General features: G+C 43.5%; 2 protein-coding genes across 10 annotated transcripts in view; both read right to left on the bottom strand.

Moving 5' to 3' along the window:
• Positions 1–7,736, bottom strand: part of CERS5 (ceramide synthase 5) — a 32,808-nt gene extending 25,072 nt beyond the window's left edge. For 2 of the 5 annotated variants that reach the window (XM_053894672.1, XM_019419324.2), the window contains exon 1: positions 7,383–7,734. In XM_053894672.1, coding sequence (XP_053750647.1) covers positions 7,383–7,579 — 197 coding nt within the window. In that variant the 5' untranslated portion in view covers positions 7,580–7,734. Of the gene's footprint in view, positions 1–7,382 lie in introns of all 5 variants that reach the window. The other 3 variants (XM_019419326.2, XM_019419323.2, XM_019419325.2) reach the window with 3 other exon arrangements.
• A 3,644-nt stretch (positions 7,737–11,380) lies between these two features.
• The window catches only part of LIMA1 (LIM domain and actin binding 1), an 84,736-nt gene continuing 81,681 nt past the window's right edge, over positions 11,381–14,435 (bottom strand). For all 5 annotated transcript variants that reach the window (XM_053895933.1, XM_053895934.1, XM_053895932.1 and 2 more), the window contains one exon: positions 11,381–13,671. In XM_053895933.1, coding sequence (XP_053751908.1) covers positions 12,663–13,671 — 1,009 coding nt within the window. In that variant the 3' untranslated portion in view covers positions 11,381–12,662. The remainder of the gene's footprint in view (positions 13,672–14,435) is intronic.

Raw genomic sequence — 14,435 nt, 5'->3', positions numbered from 1 at the left:
TTGGGGCTCAGGGGCTCAAACTCACAAATGGTGAGATCATGACCTGAGCCAACATCAAGAGATGGACACTTAACTGAGTCACCCAGGCGCACCCTGCGTGGTTATTGAGACTTCTTACAAATGTTGACGCTACCCAGAAGCCAAAGACTGTACGGAATACCCTTTTTAAGAAACACCACAGGGGCACCGGGGTGGCTTAGTTGGTTAAGCATCCAACTCTTGGTTTCGGCTCACATCATGATCTCATGGTTTGTAAGTTTGAGCCCCGCATAAGGGTCCGTGTTGGTGTGGAACCTGCTTGGGATTTTCTCTCTTTCCCTCTCTCTCTCCCCTTCCCTGTGTGTTCTCAAAATAAATAAATAAACTTTAAAAACAAACAAACAAAACACCATAATTTTGAGAAGAGATAAAATACTGTGATTTTTTTTTAATGTTTATTTATTATTTACTTAGAGAGAGAGAGTGCGAGCAGGCAGAAAGGGAGACAGAGAATCCCAAGCAGGCTCCACACCATCAGTGCAGAGCCTGAGGTGGTGCTCAAACTCATGAATTGTGACTTCATGACCTTAGCCAAAACCAAAAGTCAGATGCTTAACCAACTGAGCCACCCAGGCGCCCCAAAATACTGTGATTATTCCCAATGTCTTATCAGGGCTGTGCAGCACTCCACATACATTTAACTTCTTGACAAACTTGTTTGTTTACAGATCATTAACTACTCGACTAAGAAGATATATGCAGAAAACTAAAATTACAGAGCAATGCCTGGCTAGAAGGCACTGTCAATTAGTATTACTCAAAATAGACTATAACTAGTCATTTAAATCATTCGGAAAATGATTTATATTTAAAAAAACCCATTTTTGCCACAACTTTTAGAAAGATTTGTTTAAAGCATGGTCAGAAAAAAAAATTAAAAAATAAAAGCATGGTCTGATATACTTAGGACTGATCACCCTTCAGGTCCTAAAAAAAATACATCAGGGGCGCCTGGGTGGCGCAGTCGGTTAAGCGTCCGACTTCAGCCAGGTCACGATCTCGCGGTCTGTGAGTTCGAGCCCCGCATCAGGCTCTGGGCTGATGGCTCAGAGCCTGGAGCCTGTTTCCGGTTCTGTGTCTCCCTCTCTCTCTGCCCCTCCCCCGTTCATGTTCTGTCTCTCTCTGTCCCAAAAATAAATTAAAAAAAAAAAGTTGAAAAAAAAATTAAAAAAAAAAAAATAAATCAAATGTGAATTTATATTAAAATTCTTTTCAGGGCGCCTGGGTGGCTCAGTCGGTTAAGCGTCCGACTTCGGCTCAGCCTGCTTCGGATTCTGTGTTTCCTCCTCTCTCTGTCCCTCCCCCGCTCATGCTCACGCTCATACTCCCTCTCTCTCTCTCTCTCAAAAATAAACATTAAAAAAATTTTTTTTAATAAAATTATTTTCAGTTATAAATACTTGTTTGAATTACTCCCATCAGCACTATTCAACAGAAATATAATGCAGGCCACATATATAATTTAAAATTTTCCTTTTCTTTTTTTATTATTTTTTAATGTTTACTTTTCTTGAGAGAGAGAGAGAAAGAGCATGAGCAGGGGAGGGGCAGAGAGAACGGGAAACAGAATCTGAGGCAGGCTCCAGGCTCCAAGCTGTCAGCACAGAGCCCTACATGGGGCTGGAACTCAGGAAGGAACTGTTGAGATCCTGACCTGAGCCCAAGTCGGATGCTTAACCGACTGAGCCACCCAGGCACCCCTAATTTTAAAATTTCTAATAGCCACATTCAAAAAAGGAAAAAAGAAACAGGTAAAGTTAATTCTGATAATATACTTTGGTTAAACAGACATATCCAAAATATCACATCAATATGTAATCAATGTTGAGGCACGGTGGATGGCTCAGTCAGTTAAATGTCTGACTCTTGATCTCAGCGCAGGTCATGATTTCACAGTCTGTGTGATCAAGCCTATCGTTGGGCTCTGTGCTGACAGCAGGGAGCCTGCTTGGGATTCTCTCTCTCCCCCTCTCCTGCTCTCTCTCTCAAAATAAGTAAATAAACTTAAAAAATAAATTAAAAAATAGTTATTTCCTTGTAATCAATGTTAAAAATGAGATATATTACATTCTTTTTTTGTCCCCCTGCACTGTCTTTAAAATCTGGTGTGTGTTACACTTCAAACGTATCTAACACAGCACATTTGGACTAGTGACATTTGAAATCCCCAAAAGCAAGTAGCTACTATACTAGCTAGTGGCTACTGCACAGAACAGCAGTTTTAGAGAATTCTTCATATCTAGGAAAAATGCCTTTGTTTCTACGAAAACTCGTTTCAGATTTTTTTTTTTTTTTAGTTAGAAGTGATTATGGTTAGCTCCTTTTGCAGTAACATTTCAATTAACTTCCCCAAAGATAAGGTAGGAGTGGGTTCAAGCAGAGTCCAAAACTCAGTGAAGGGCAGCTTTTATCTGCCTAAAAATACCTCTGGAAAGGAAGCCAAAATAGGTTTATCTCCCTTGCCGCTCCGTAAGAAGGGTGCGGGGTGCCTGGGTGGCTCAGTTGGGTAAGCGTTAGTTAAGCGTCCAACTTCGGCTCAGGTCATGATCTCACAGTTCGTGAGTTCCAAGGCCCATGTTGGACTCTGTGATGACAGCTCAGAGCCTGGAGACTGCTTTGGATTCTTTGTCTCCTTTGCTCTCTGCCCCTCCCCCGCTTGCCCTCACTCTGTCTCTCTCTCAAGAATAAATAAACATTAAAAATTTTTTTTTTAATTAAAAAAAAAAAGGTGCAGATTTCACTTGCTGCCTCCTCTTAATTTCTTCTTTACCCATCTAGGAGACCCTAGTTTTCTGAATCAGGAAGTGGCTAAAGCAAAAATATCTGACATGTTTCTTTGCTGTGCTGAATATATTGTCTCCAGGGATAAGCCAGGAACCTGACCTCAGGCATGACAGTATTCAGTTTTCTGCAGAGCATCAACACCCACTGCACAGAAAGGGTTGGGGAAAGAAGTTTCCCCAGCAAGAGGAGGGGCACATAAGGCCTCTGACCATCTGGAGCTAATGAAGAGGTGGATTCTTAGACAAGGGCAGGGCCATGTGAGTATCTTTTTCAATCTTGCCCTGCTGGATCTGCAAACCTGATTTAATTCTGTGATTTACAATTCAATAACGCCCAACAGAATACCTTTAGAGATGCAATGGAATGGGCAGTTTCCCTCACAGCCTAGTCAGCAGCTATGTCCATTCTTCCCAAAGCCTTTCTAACCCGTCAGGAAGACCCACTGATCCTGGGTCACAATGCAGTCACTTGACATGGATCTGGGAGGAAGGCAGCAGGCCTGTCAGGGAGAGGAAAAAAGTTCTTCCTCCACTTAGGGGAAATGGGGGAAAACAAGAAGAAAAAAAAAAAAAAAAAAAAAAAAAGCAGTACGTAGCAGAGGTAGCAAGGCTTACGAGAGGAAAATGAAATGAGTGGCTGAGAAACGTGCACACAAGAGTCACTACTTTTGTTACCAGTTACATGACAGGCTAGCAAGTGAATCTGTTCAGTCTCCTATGACAGAGAATGGTATTGAGAAGGCTCTTTGCACACCCCAGTGAGGTTGCTTTGGAAGTAACAAGAGAGAAGAGGGGATTGGAATAATGAATGAGCAGCAGAGAGAGCTCTAATCTATCTCCTGAATAATTCACAAAATAATTTTCTTCTGGCAATACAGAGCTCCTATTGCAATAGCATATTCAAAATAAATGAGCCTATATAGATCTAATGGTGTCAATGGTGTCTCAAGCTTCTACTTGATCCCAAGAAACAAGTGCTCAAGTGACTAGATATTAAATTTCAAACAATTTTATCATGAACATAACATGAAAAGAAGTTTAAAAAAAAAAAAAAACACATGGAAGAGTTTCTTATCCCTGTTTTGTTAGGGTACGGGGTAGTGTGAATGTGTGTATGGGGGGAGGGGATAAAGAGAGAAAAAAGCTGTAGAAAGGTACACAACATGCAAATATATGATGAAATTTAACAACAGAAACAAAGGAATTTCTCTCAGTCAAGCCAAACATCCATTTCAGGTTGGAGATCTAGATTCTGATTACTCCTCTGGGCATCTATGTAGATGAGGATGGGCCCTCCTCAAACCTTCAATAAATATTTACCGATCACAGGCCACACCTGAGGCATTTTGCAAGGCACAGGCCACCACAATACAGCCACTCAGCAGAGGTCCACAGAGCGCAGCCTCCATTATTTGGTAAGCAACAATCTCCTATCCGCAGCTCTTTAGCAAAATAGCTAGATACAAACACTTTACTTATTATGGCCCCGCGGCTTTTCAAGTCATCCCTATCAGAGGAGGCTGTGGTTCTCCAGGGAATGTGGGAACTAAAAAACAAATGCTCAGCATGGTTGATGAGAAGGATGGGAAGGTAAAACCAAATTGTAAACTCTATTCTTTGGGAGATTTTTTTTTTTTTAAGTTTATTTATTTAGTAATCTCTATAATCTCTACACCCAACCTAAGGCTCAAACTCAGGACCCCGAGATCAGGAGTCACATGCTCTTCTGACTGAGCCAGCCAGGCACCCCTATTTTTTGGGAAATTCTTAAAACAACACAAATAGAGATAATTTATCAAGGGACATAATATAAGACTCATTAAAATATGCAGAACAATTTGAAACAAAAATCTGAAAAAAAAATACAATCTTCAAATCAAACACATTAAATAACCAAGAATAAGATGAGCATGGATTTGTTTTCCAAATCCTAGAATACTAGGAAGAGGTATTAAACCTTAAACCTTAATCCTTGAAAGGAGGTTTAAGGAAAGGTTAAAGATGGCTACACCATATAGTGGAAAGAGCCCGGGGCTTGGGAAAATGATCTGGATCTTGGTTCTAGTTCCTCCTCCAGTGAGTATGAAACCTCTGAAAAGCTGCAGGATGTTTCCAGGCTAGTTTACTGTCTATAAAGAAAGTCCTAGCTCACACAGTCTATGATTACTAGAAACCAAGTCACTTCTAGAAACAAATTAGATGGGATTTGAGAAATGAGAAAAGGAGGAAAAACAACTTAGCTGTACCAATATTTCTAATACGTCTTTTCCTATACTCTAAGAGTGGCTTCTACTACCTTTATGGAAGACCGGTGTAGCAAGAGAGGAACTGCTAATCCAGCACTCAATTCTACTGCTAACTAAGGTAGTAGGTTTTATAAAAAGAAACAAAATAGCAGGACCGCCTCCAAGGTTAAACTTTCCCAAGATCATACATGAGATGAACAGGATGCCTGACCTTACTAGCCAAGGAATATCATACTAGAATGCTTTCAGCTCAGTATTCTCATCCTCCCCTGCTCCCCTGACACCGAGCACCATAGAAACATTCAGATAGAATTCCCACAGGTAAAGGATCCTTTTCCAGTGGCTCCGCCAGGGGATATAGAAGTCTTTACAGCCGTCTGAGGGAACTCTTTGGAAATCTGAAGATATATGCAGTTTTTTTTTTAGTTTATTTATTATTTTGAGAGAATGCACGTGCAAGTGGGGGAGGGGCGGGGGGGGGGGGGGAGAGAGAGAATCCCAAGCAGGCTCTGTACTATCATTGCGAGCATGATGCAGGGCTGGAACTCACAAACCACGAGATCACTACCTAAGCCGAAGTCAGACGCTTAACTGAGAGCCACCCAGGGGTGCCCCTATGCAAGTTTATATAAAATGGGTATTTATAAGAAACATGCTATTTCCTCTTATCAGTAACGTGAATAAACTTCCATATTGGTATACATTTATATAAAAAGCAGAGAATATTTTCCTAGGACAATTAAATTTTTTCTTAAATTGGTGTATTTTCCTTTTTAGTCATTACACTGTCTTTCTCTTTTTTCAGCCCTCACATACAGCTGCCAAGGTGGAGAGTACCCAGATCTAAGTTATTCCTAAGAGGGAAAAGTGGTTTGTACCACCACCCCAGGAATACTTAATACAATGCCTATACTTACAAAACTGTAACACTAAGGTCCCAAGGACCCAGAAAAGGCATTTAGATCTTTCAGTTTCATTTGCTTCAGTTAAAAGCATCTTGATTTTTGTACCTGAACGTCTGACGGAGAGCACTTTGATAATACACAAACTATGAACAAATGGATGAATGACAAGCTGGCTACAGAAAAGAAATATTTTGTGAAAGACTTTTGTGTCAGAAGTAGTAGGCACTTTTGAAAAGTAACCCAAAACACATAATAACTAATTCTTCAGAGAGTAATAGATTCTCTTTATTTGCAGTATATTCCCGTCCTAGAAAGGGCGTTTCTGCTCCAGATAAGGGCCAAATGAACAAACGATGTCAATGTGCATCCTCATTACCTGAGACCTATGAAGAAATAAGTCTCCTTTTCCGCAGAGTAGATTTGATCAAAATCACCCACAGCTGTAAGCCCACAGTATAAAATCGCCACATCAAGTCCTCTGTGAACATTTCATCTTAGACAGTAGGTACCAACTACTCACTTAAGGAAAAGTGAAATCACTTTTATCAAGAACACGCGGTCAGAAAAAGAACTGTGATTCTGCTAAACTCACTTAGAAGCCAGCTCAATACAGCTTTCCTCTGATAAGCCCTACAGATCTCTTCCTTTCAAAATGACCACTCCTCCTTCCATCTCAGGCCTCTAAGGCCTGTTCCGCAACTAACCTGACACCTTTCTAGACTTTGGAACCCCAGGCTCCACCACGCCTTATCCCTACCAGATTTCCACTCTCTTGCGGGCTCTGGTAGCAATTTTTGGAAATTTACACATGCACAAAAATGTCCATGAACTGATAAAGCAAGGCTTGGGGCCTAACCCTGCTCCCCTCAACTCTCATAAGTGTCCTCGCAAATCTCAGATTCCCCAAAACCCGCTCCTTTCGCTTGGAAAGGTTGGCTCTTAACGTTAACCGTTCAGCTTCCACAGCCCCAACTAGTTCTGGTTCCTGTGGCCCTTTCCTGTTTCGCTCTTCGGGTGTTCGGGTTCTCGGCCGCAGCTCACACACTCAACCTGTTTCCTGTCTGTAGGATCCCTGGAGGCTGGGAGCAGGCCCAGAAGAAGCCCCCCCCCCCCCCCCACTCCACTCCCAGGGCCTCCGGGATCTAAAAAGGGAAAGGGCCCGGCCTCCCCTAGACTCTCGTTCTTCCACTGTCCACGCCCCAAACTGTCTTTACCTAGGCTCCGCGACCACCTCCGCCACCCTCCGAACATCCCGCGCTGCAGCCCGGGCTCCCCCAGCCCCCTGCTTCCGGGCTTCCCCGCCAATTCTGCTTCCGGTGCTCGGCCTTTCCCCGCCCCGAGCCGGTTCCACCGGTCCGCTCCCCGGCCCCGGCCCCGACCCTCCGCGCCACTCGCTCGCGGGCTCTCACCGCTCGAAGAGCAGCCGCACGGAGAATATGCCCGCCGCCACTGGGAATGCCGAGAGGATGTGTCGTGCCCGCGGGTAGCCATAGCCGTCACCCGGCCCCTCAAGGTCGGCCCAGCTCACGTTCTGGGGCAGCCAGAAGCGTTCGCTCCACAGCCAACTCCACAGCAGGCCCAGGGCTCCCGCCGCCGCTGTCGCCATCTTACGCCCGCCCCGCGGCCACCGCCGCCACAGCTTCAGCTGCCGCCACAGCCAACGGAACCCGCGGGGAGGCGGACCCGGGGCGGGGCCGAGCCGGCAGCCACCCCTTCCGGCCCCTTCGGGTCCCCGGCCCGTCTCAGCCCGCCTCCTCCGTGGGGCCGGGCCTCTTCAACGCCCATCTCACCTCCCCGCCCACCCACCTTCCGGACGGCAGACCCCAGGGCCGCCTCTCCTTGGGACCCCGCCCCCCGCCGGGCCATGCCCCTCCCATCTCCGCCCCGCCTCCACCTGCCCCGCAGGCCCTCAATTCTGGCCCCGCCCATTTTTCTGTGAGTTTCAGCCACGCTTTCTCTCTCTCTCTCTCTCTCTCTCTCTCTCTCTCTCTCTCTCTCTCTCTCTCTCTCTCTCTCTCTCTCTCTCTCTCTCTCTCTCTCTCTCTCTCTCTCTCTCTCTCTCTCTCTCTCTCTCTCCCCCCCTCCCTCCTCTCTCTCCTCTCTCTCTCTCTTTCCCCCTCTCTCTCTCCCTCTCTCTCTCTCTCCCTCTCTCTCTCTCTCTCTCTCTCTCCCTCTCCTCCCTCCCTCTCTCTCTCCCTCTCTCTCTCTCTCTCTCTCTCTCTCTCTCTGCCAGCCACGGCCACACCCCTTATTTCAGGCCTAGCTCCCTTAAGGGGACACTCCTCTTTCTCAGCCCAGCAGTCTCAAAGGCTGTTCCCGCTGCCAGGCAGTCCAGACCTGCGTCTCTGCTCCTAGCAGAGCAGGCTTTCATTGGGGTCTACCTCGCCATCTCGCCATCTCGGATGGTTCCGCCTAACCGCTCCTCCTTCCACCTCTAGCGTTTTTTGTTCCTAACCTTTTCCTTCCTTCGAGTCCTTTCATGATCTCAATTCCCTTTCACTGTTTTATCCCCTAAAATGAACTTTTCAAAATCCTTTTATTTTTCTCATGGGTAAAAGGAAATGGGAAAATAGCCAAAGGATATCATACAAAGAAAAGTACAAAGGAAAAAGAAAAATAAATGATAGCGAATATTTAATGAGGCTTACCAAGTGCCAGGTACTGCACTGAACATTTTACACCAGGTATTTAACTCCATCATTCTATGAAGTAGGTATTGTTTTATTTACTATTTTATGGATGGGTAAACTGAGGTCCATAGAGATCAAACAGCTTGCCCAAAGTTATATAGGATCGTGGTAGAGCAGGGCTTCTGAGCTAGAAAGTCTTTAGACTCTGAAACACTGAGCCCTTATAAACCTCCTTAATTTTAGGTTTGCACAGTAAACATTTAATTCTTTTGTGGATCTACACAAAAAAGAAGGGGAGCCACAGACAAACCTTCAGAAAGCTAAATTCAAAATGTCCCTCAACTGCCTGAGATTCCTGACCTCTGGTTGCTGTCTGTTCAAACCTGGCTACAAGGTTAATTACCACAGGCTAACTAGAATGATCTGAAAAAAGATTAAAAGAAATTAATCTCTACCTCTTGTTCAAGGACAGATAAAGTAACTTTATAACTAGTAAGGTATGCCTACACCAGAAGTTAGAGTTTCAAGGGGACAGGAAACAGGAGAAAAAAGTGTGCCATCCTAAGTAGACTAGGTTTGCTTTAGCTCAAAGGTTCTCAAATTTAGGGTACCACAGCCCAGATATTAGCTTGTCCCATCTCCCACATGGAGAGTTTGCTAAAAGGTTTCTTTTAGCAAAGAGATTCTGATTCTGATTCAGGAGGTGAGTCTGAGTGGGGCCTATGAGTTTGCATTTCTCATTTTTAACAAACTCATAGGCAATGCCACTGCAGCTGGTCTGAGAACCACTACGTGGTGCCATGTTTGTCCAAACCCAGCAATAGCTTAGTGGTAACGACCACCCTATATTCAAGGTGTATTGTATTGTATTGTATTGTATTGTATTGTATTGTATTGTATTGTATAGTAGTAATGTTTACTTAATTTTGAGAGAGGGAGGGAGTATAAGCAGGGTAGAGGCAGAGAGAGAGAGAGAGGATCTGAAACAGGCTCTGTGCTGACAGCAGAGAGCCTGATGAGGGGCACAAACCCATAAAGCGTGAAATCATGACCTGATGCTTAACCAACTGAACCACCCAGGCACCACAAGGGTGAACAAGAAGTGAACTCTCCCTGATTCCTGGGAATTCAAATCAGAGCCCCAGAGGACAAAGAATTTGTCATGCGGGCACAAGCACACAGTGATCTTGGTCTCAAGGTCTATCCCCCCCCAAAACACATTTGTACCATTTCTCGACATCTTGAGTGTGAGAAAATATATACTTAAGGAAATGTGTAATGAATGTAAACTTTCTGCCACTTTCACTTTGTCCAGGAGTGATTCAACCAGCAAGCTGGTAGAACTAAGTTGGTCCTGTAGTAGTCATGAAGAGTCTCCTTAACCATCTCAGGTTACAAGCTGGCCCCTTTTCTTGCTTCACCAACAGGACCTGTTGCCACCACTGACCTACCAAGCCCAAACAAGTTGCCTTCATTCAGAAAGCTGAGAGAAACACTTTGGCTGTAGGTTCTTTTGTTTTCTAAGAATGTTTAGTGTTACCTGGTCATTCTCTTGATAAGAACCACCTTTTATTATATTGATATGGAGCTAGTCCTTGTTTCTACTCTCTGTCCCTATATCTGTCTTAGTCTTTGAATGGCAAAGAAAACATTTCTTCTAAGGTTAATCTCAGTCCCTGCATACCTGATATATGGTGACATACTCAACTGATATCCATAAATACTGGCCATAGGTACTCAGACTTTTTTGTATAAAATCAGTAGGCTCGGGGCGCCTGGGTGGCTCAGTCGGTTAAGCGTCCGACTTCGGCTCAGGTCATGATCTCACAGTCCGTGGGTTCGAGCCCCGCGTCGGGCTCTGTGCTGACAGCTCAGAGCCTGGAGCCTGTTTCAGATTCTGTGTCTCCTTCTCTCTGTGACCCTCCCCCGTTCATGCTCTGTCTCTCTCTGTCTCAAAAATAAATAAACGTTAAAATAAATAAATAAATAAATAAAATAAAATCAGTAGGCTCAGTGAGTACCATGTGGATGGGTTGGAGCAGCAGAGTCATACAGTAAAGGCAGCTAAACTCAAGCCAGGATTCGATAGTTTATGAATGTCATCAGGAGCTTCTGGATTAACTGTTCAGTGAACAGGACTTTCTAAAGGACTTCAGCCTGTGATGGGGCCAAGAGCAGAAAGTAGTACCCTACCATCCATTTGGAAGACCAGGCAAGACCCTGGAACATGTAACAGATGACTCAAAAAGTGTGTTTATCTCCAAGGAAATCCACACTCCCACACTTCCATTAACAACAACAACAACAAAAAGTGTTTTAACTATTGGGGCAGTTGCCTCTACAGGCAAGGAAATCAAACAACCAACTATGCCTCTGCCCAGGGTGGAAAACATCCATTTTCAAGCAGAGACATTTGGAAATTCCCTTTAGCATGTTAGGCATAATTGCAAGGTGAATTATTAAATGTTGAGTACAATTAACAATAAAAAACCACCACCAGAGTTTGAATTGTTAAAACACACAGCTCATTTGGAATGTACACACTAAGTTTCTTGCCAAGTTGCTCTCAATTTTTCAGAAAAATTTGTCCTCTTTTAGGAAAGATCAAAGCCCAAGATCGACCCAATGCCACCACCTAGTGGGGAGATATATTCATAACACCTCTCTTCACTTAAAATGCATCAGACCCATGTGCCTTTCTTCCCAGACTGCTAAAGTAAAAGGTCTTGAGACACTGTCATAATGTAAAATAATAATGGAAAAGGAACATTGAAAAGTTCAGATGTAAATTAAAAGCTTTATTGAATAAAAATGTTTCAGACTAAGCAAGACTATAAGAAAGCAGAATATTTTACATCTCTAAAAAATATTAGAGCTAAATCTCTAAAAATGCAGGACAAAGAAAAGCCTATGGCTTAAAACATCTCTCTCCCCACATACAATTTGGAATATCGATTATGTACAACAAGTGTACTCAAGTTTATGTTCCAAAGCCTTAACTACTAGAAAACCACCCCCCCCCACACACACACACAAAGGCCTGTAATTGGTTTAATTGCACCCTGGGAATACTGTCTGCCATAAAAATCAATACATTTCAGAGCTGGTATGTATTTAAAAAACTAGTGTCCCAGAAAGGGGATATCAGAAGTGGAATATAGGGTCTGGGGGTCTGAGCTCAAGTGGCTTAAGGCAGTTTTTTTCTGTTATTCCTTCTTTAAACTCCTCACTTTGCTTTAACATGCAACATGGCAAACAGCAGTACAAAAGATCTTATAAAAATATTGCAGTTTTCAGTATATGATGAGCCCATAGATACCACCAAAGAAGAAAGCAATCATTTGGGGTGTAATCAGACTCATTGGCAAATACCAGAGCTTATTTGAGAGAGAGTGGATCTCTCCAAGCACCAAATGTGCTCAAAAAGTGCCCCAAAAGAACAGTTGTGTTATATCTCAGTAATCCAATTCAGGATGTGGCTTAGAGAATGGGATGCAAAGCAAGAAATTCCCCATGTATATCAGAGTGAGAAAATTAACCTAAAAATGTTTTAAAGATTACATATTTGATTTCTTAACAGATGAATGCTAAATAAATTGGTATTCATTTAAAAATATACAAACTGTGCCCTTTATACTAAAGTGCGTTCAGTCATAATGTTTAGGTCCCTAAACCCCTTCTGTGTGTTCCCTAATTCCATAGTTGAAGTGCGACAATGTGCTACTAATCGTCTATTTTTGTACTGCCTTTTGGGAATACAGTGGAGTCTGAACTATATCAGTTGGCATACCCGCCCCCCCCGCCCCCATAAGACCTTAAAGCACTTATGTATATCATCATTGCTAAAATAGAGGACTGAAGTAATATTATCTATAGCGTTTAGAATTGGTTCACTTAAGCTGCAGTATGGGATTTTTTTGAAGCAAGAACTCCTCCAGAACTGCTTCCACATAAATGACAGTTCATGCTAAGACACCTGTTTACGGTGCATCACTTTGATAAAGGGCAGTGGCTTGCTAACACTAACACAGATTTAAGGCCCAGCACCGTTGCAGTCTGTCATTCCTCATCATCCTCATCCTCATCGTAGTACCGATTTCTTTTTATCTGTTCCTCCACAGACAGCTCTTTGACTACTTCTCCCTCCCAGAATCCCACATCCTGGGATTTCTGATGCTGGGTAGTGAATTCTTTAGGGGAGGTGCTTTCTGCAAAGCTGGACCAATTTGTAGACTTGGGTTCTAGTGGGGACTGCTCTTTGAGGTTTCTATCATTTTCATCTAAGCTTGCACCATTTTCTAGAAGATTCTCACTCCCCATCTCGAAACCATGATCTTCCTTACTTCTCCTCCCTGCCTCCCCTCCTTTAGATTCTTTGTTTTGCCTGGTTGTTTTTCCCACACTACCATTCTTTTCGGAGGCACTGGCATTTTCCACTTGTTTCCTTTCTGCTGCCATTCCTCCTATAAACTCCTCACTCTGTTCTGACATGCTCCAGCCTTTCCTTATAGGTGGGGATAGGATTTTGGGGCTCTTGACTGAAGTGGTTCGAAATGAAGCTGCCACAGTGAATGGACGGCTTCTTTCCTTCAGTGAAGAAGATCGCCTTAGCTTCTTCAGATCCAGATCCACATCCTCGGGAGCTTCAGGCTTGCTGATTTCATCCTCAGGAGGCCATTTGGGCTTGGATACTTTGATCCCTTCCTCTAAGGTACTTCCTGAACTACCAAGTTCAGTGGGGGGTGGCCAGGCTATCTTCAACTTCTTGGTTTCAGCTGGCTTGTCTTCTTTCTCTGGCTGAGAGGATGCCTTGGCTTCCATACTTGCTGTAAGCACACCCACCTTAGCAATGGGGGCATCTTCGACCCCTGGGCTCTGAGGGGTCTCCCCTGCAATTGGAAGCTGGGCTGGTCTCTCCAAAGTCCCTTCATTTTCATTTTTGCTTGCCCACAGATCCTTGTGTGGTCTGTGTCCAAAGCCTTCGTCATAGTTGCCTTTAGCTTTAAAGAGTTGATTGAAGTGAGGCTTACAGTAGATTCTCCCATGTAAAGATGCATATGTTCCTAGACTGTTGTTAAAAGAAAAAGAGCATAAAGTTGAGGTATCTATATACTCTTACTTATACTAGCAGGCTGAAATTTGGCAACTTCAGTATTTTCAGAAGTTGCTACGTGAGAAAAATACCTTTAAAAGCACATCAATCACCTAGGATTCTTTACCCCCTCCCTTTCAAGCACGTTTGTTTTATTACCCTTATAAAAAACATGCTCACTTCTAGGCCTAAAGCTTCACAAGACATTTATGTGGTACATCTTCCTATTTTCAAATGATTTCACTCCCCTCTGTCAAAACTGTTAAAAAAAAAAAATTTCTTCCAAGAAGTCTTCCCTAGGCTATCCCACCTATCTCTGACCACTCATATATTTCCTAAGCATTTATAACCTTTCACTACTTATAATGATATTTTCCTTTGTACAAAGCTGAATCATTTTCCTCCTCGTTTCCCATTTGTGTTATAATTTAAAAACACATATCTACAGGAGTAGGTATAATGCTTTGCAAATGGATTGCACTCACAAGACACTAGTGAATGAATGTGGTTAATAGGAGCACAGTAGCTGGGAAGTAAATCTACTCTAATGTCAGTGCTGGACAGGCCTTTAGGAGAGTTGGTGTCTCTTGCAGGGTAACACAGTTCGAAGGGGGTATGAAAACAACAGCATTTCCACAGAAGAGATACAAAAATTCAGAAGCTTAGAAAAATATGCTTTGGAGAAAAAAAGTAATACCGTGGGCAGAAAAAGAACCAAGGAGCGGAAGTTACAGAGGAAC

Source organism: Panthera pardus, unplaced genomic scaffold, assembly GCF_024362965.1.
Source record: "Panthera pardus isolate Hobbes unplaced genomic scaffold, ASM2436296v1 HiC_scaffold_6, whole genome shotgun sequence".
Taxonomy (NCBI): Eukaryota; Metazoa; Chordata; class Mammalia; order Carnivora; family Felidae; genus Panthera; species Panthera pardus.
This window is presented reverse-complemented; position numbering and strand designations above follow the sequence as displayed.